Source organism: Aureococcus anophagefferens, assembly GCF_000186865.1.
Source record: "Aureococcus anophagefferens unplaced genomic scaffold AURANscaffold_261, whole genome shotgun sequence".
Taxonomy (NCBI): Eukaryota; class Pelagophyceae; order Pelagomonadales; family Pelagomonadaceae; genus Aureococcus; species Aureococcus anophagefferens.
In genome coordinates, this window is record NW_008705796.1 from 1 (window position 1) to 3,061 (window position 3,061).

At 70.1% G+C, this 3,061-nt stretch overlaps 1 protein-coding gene across 1 annotated transcript; it reads right to left on the bottom strand.

The window, feature by feature from the left end:
• Positions 1-577: 577 nt before the first annotated feature.
• On the bottom strand, positions 578-1,069 carry AURANDRAFT_8381 (hypothetical protein; the record flags this gene model as incomplete). The annotated part of the gene is made up of 1 exon (XM_009044341.1): positions 578-1,069. A coding segment is annotated over one exon (492 nt), but the record flags the coding sequence as incomplete, so codon positions are not given.
• Between the last annotated feature and the right edge of the window lie 1,992 nt (positions 1,070-3,061).

Below are 3,061 nucleotides of genomic sequence, written 5' to 3' on the forward strand. Positions count from 1 at the left end.
GCCGTCGCCGAGTCGCTCGCGCCGGGCAAGATCGTCGGCCTCGACGCGGCGGGCGACGTCGCCGCGGAGATTTCGGCCGCGACGGGCGGCTGGGGCGCGGACGTCGTCGTCGAGTGCTCCGGCAGCGCGCCCGGCGCGATGCTCGTGCCCTTCCTGGGCTGCCCCGGCGCCAAGGCCGTCTTCGTGGGCTGCCCGCCGGACTGCGCGCTGCCCATCGGCGAGCTCCAGGTCCGCGAGATGCGCGTGCTCACGGTCTTCCGCTACGCGCACGTCTACGCCAAGGCCATCGCCATGCTCGAGAGCGGCCTCATCGACGTCAAGCCCATCATCACGAACCACTGGGACTTCGCGGACAGCGTCGCGGCCTTCGACTTCTCCTGCGACCCGCCGGACGACGTCATCAAGTCCGTCATCCACCTGCCGTGAGCTCCCGGCCTTACGATCGCTTTTTTGCCTAGCCGGCGGTGATGTCGCGCTTGATGCCCGGGTCGTCCTCGGGCAGGGGCGTGTCGCGCACGACGCACTTCTCGTAGAGCGCCTTGAAGGCGGCGAGCGCGTCCTCCGTCGTGAGCGCGTCGAGCGCGGCGAGGTCGTCGCCGTCGAGCTGGAACGAGACGACGTCCGCGTTCTCGACCATGCGCGCCTTTTTGGTGGATTTCGGCATGTAGACCGCGCCCTTGGCGAGGCACCAGGCGCCCATGACCTGGGCGGCGGTCTTGCCGTGCTTCGCCGCGACGCGCAGCACCGTCGGGTCCTCGAAGGCCTTGCCGTCGCGGAGCGCGCGGTACGCCTGGACGACGATGCCCTTGTCGGCCATGTATTGCAGCGTCTTCGGCCGGTAGAGGAAGGGGTTGAGCTCGATCTGGTTCACGGCCGGCGTGATGTAGACGCCCGGGTGGTCCAGGAGCTCGTCGACGTCCTCGGCGGCGTAGTTCGACACGCCGATGGACGTGATCTTGCCCGCCTTGACGGCGTCCTGGAGCTCGAGGTAGGCGTCGACGTGCTTGCCGGGCACGGGCCAGTGCACGAGGTACAGGTCGAGGCGGTCCGTGCGGAGCGCCTTGAGCGTCGCGTCGATCTGCTTCCGCACGCGGCGCGGCCCTCGTAGATCGCGTCCGTCCAGACCTTGGACGCGAGGTAGAGGTCGTCGCGGTCGAACCACTCGGACCGGGAGATGGCCTTGCCGACCTCCTTCTCGTTGCCGTAGAACTGGGCGCAGTCGAGGAACTGGTAGCCGACGGCGAGCGCGTCCCCGACGATGTCCGCCGCCGACGGGCCCTGTGCGCCGGCCGCCTCGTCGCCCGCCGCCGCCGCCGACGCCGACGCGGGGATGAAGCCGACCTTGTAGGTGCCGAAGCCGATCATCGGGTGGTTCGTCCCGTCGTTGAGCACGTAGCTCGGGCCCCAGCGCTTGTCGTGCGCCTGCCCGGGGATCGGCGGACCGTAGACGCCGACCTCGCCCTCCCGCACGCCCTCGGACGCCGCGCGCATCGACGGCAGCAGCCGCGGCGACGCGCGCGGCAGGCCGCCGCGGCCCAGCGCGAGCAAGGTCGACGCGCGCGGCAGGCGCATCGTGCGGCGTCGACGCTCTCCGGCGCTGGCGCTCGCCACACGCTGCAGCGCTGGCTGGGGGCACAGTGCCGAGTGGAGCGTTTTGCGATGGCCCGTGCGCGCGACCTCGAGCGAACGCATGGTGCCAAATTGGCAGACGCCTAGAGGACCCTACTGAGAGTGCCTCTGCAGCGCATCGACGTGCGGGAAGTCGAACGCGTCGCGAAACCCGCCCGTGCGCTCCGCAGTGCAAACCAGTGGAGGTCGGTCGACGGGACCGCCTTCCGCGCCGCGCGCGACTACGGCGGCTGCTGCGAGCGCTTCGGAGGGTCCACGAAGGTACTACGGACGGGGCGCGACGTCGAACATCGTCCCGACGCACGTATTTCGACCGCGGGCTGGCGCTCAAGGCGCGCAGCGAGACGCTGGCGGGCGAGTTCGCATCGATGACGGCGGGTCCAACGATCTCTGGCTGCTGCGGAGGTCGACATCATCTACCACAAGACCTGCGAGGCGAGGCGCGCGAGCCTGGGACCCGTCGACGGCCCGCGACACGCCGACGGTTTCGGGGTCGTTTTCGGTGCCCGAGACGCGTTTTTTTCGCCGACGAGAGAACGCTGCCGTCGCGCGGTCTTTTTGGCCGGGCCGTCGCGTATGGTCATGCCGACGTGCGCGCGGCCCTTTAGAGCGCCGAAAACGACTCCCATGGCGTCGCGTAAGTGTCGGTTTTGGCTGGATTTCCTCTAGGGATCGGACGAACGCCATCCGATCGCTGCAACACCCTCACGGTTGGGCGTGAGACCTTGCTGGGGCGTTCCTTAGACGTACCTGCCGGTGCCTGCCAATTTGGCACCATGGAAACGACCATCGTCGCGCGCGCTGGCGTCGGCACTGCACTGTGCCCCCAGATCAGCGCTGTGGTGAAAACGCTTGCGCCGGGACGCCGCGTCACTGGCGGGCGCCGCGCCTTGTGAGACCCCTCGGAGCCCCCGCGCTCTCCCGCGGGTCCTCCCGCCCCCCCTACGTTTAGAGACGCATCAAGGTGAAAACGATGGACGCGTCAAATCACACGTCCTCGACGTCGTGCTCCGACGACTCGTCGCTCACCCAAGGGGGGAGCGGCGAGGACGACCGGGACAACGCCCCGGCCGAGGCAACGCCCAACAAGTCGCTGACCTACTCGCCGTCGTCGCTCGCGGACCGCGAGGGCTTCCAGGGCATGGAGCGCGAGCGGACGCCGACCAAGCCGGAAAGCGACGACGAGGACCTCGACGGCCTCATCGCGCAGGTCGACGACTCGCTCCGCGATTCGGTCCAGGGGCGACTCCCGCGCGCGACGGCGAGCGGCAACTTCCCCGGCGCGTCGCCGCTCGCGGACCGGGCGGCGGCGTCGCGGGACGCGGACCGCGTCGCGGCCGAGTGGCGGAGCTACACGGAGGCGCCCATGTTCTCGCCGCCGCCGCCGCCGCCGCCGCGCCGGTCGCCCATCGCCAAGGCGATCGACTGGCTC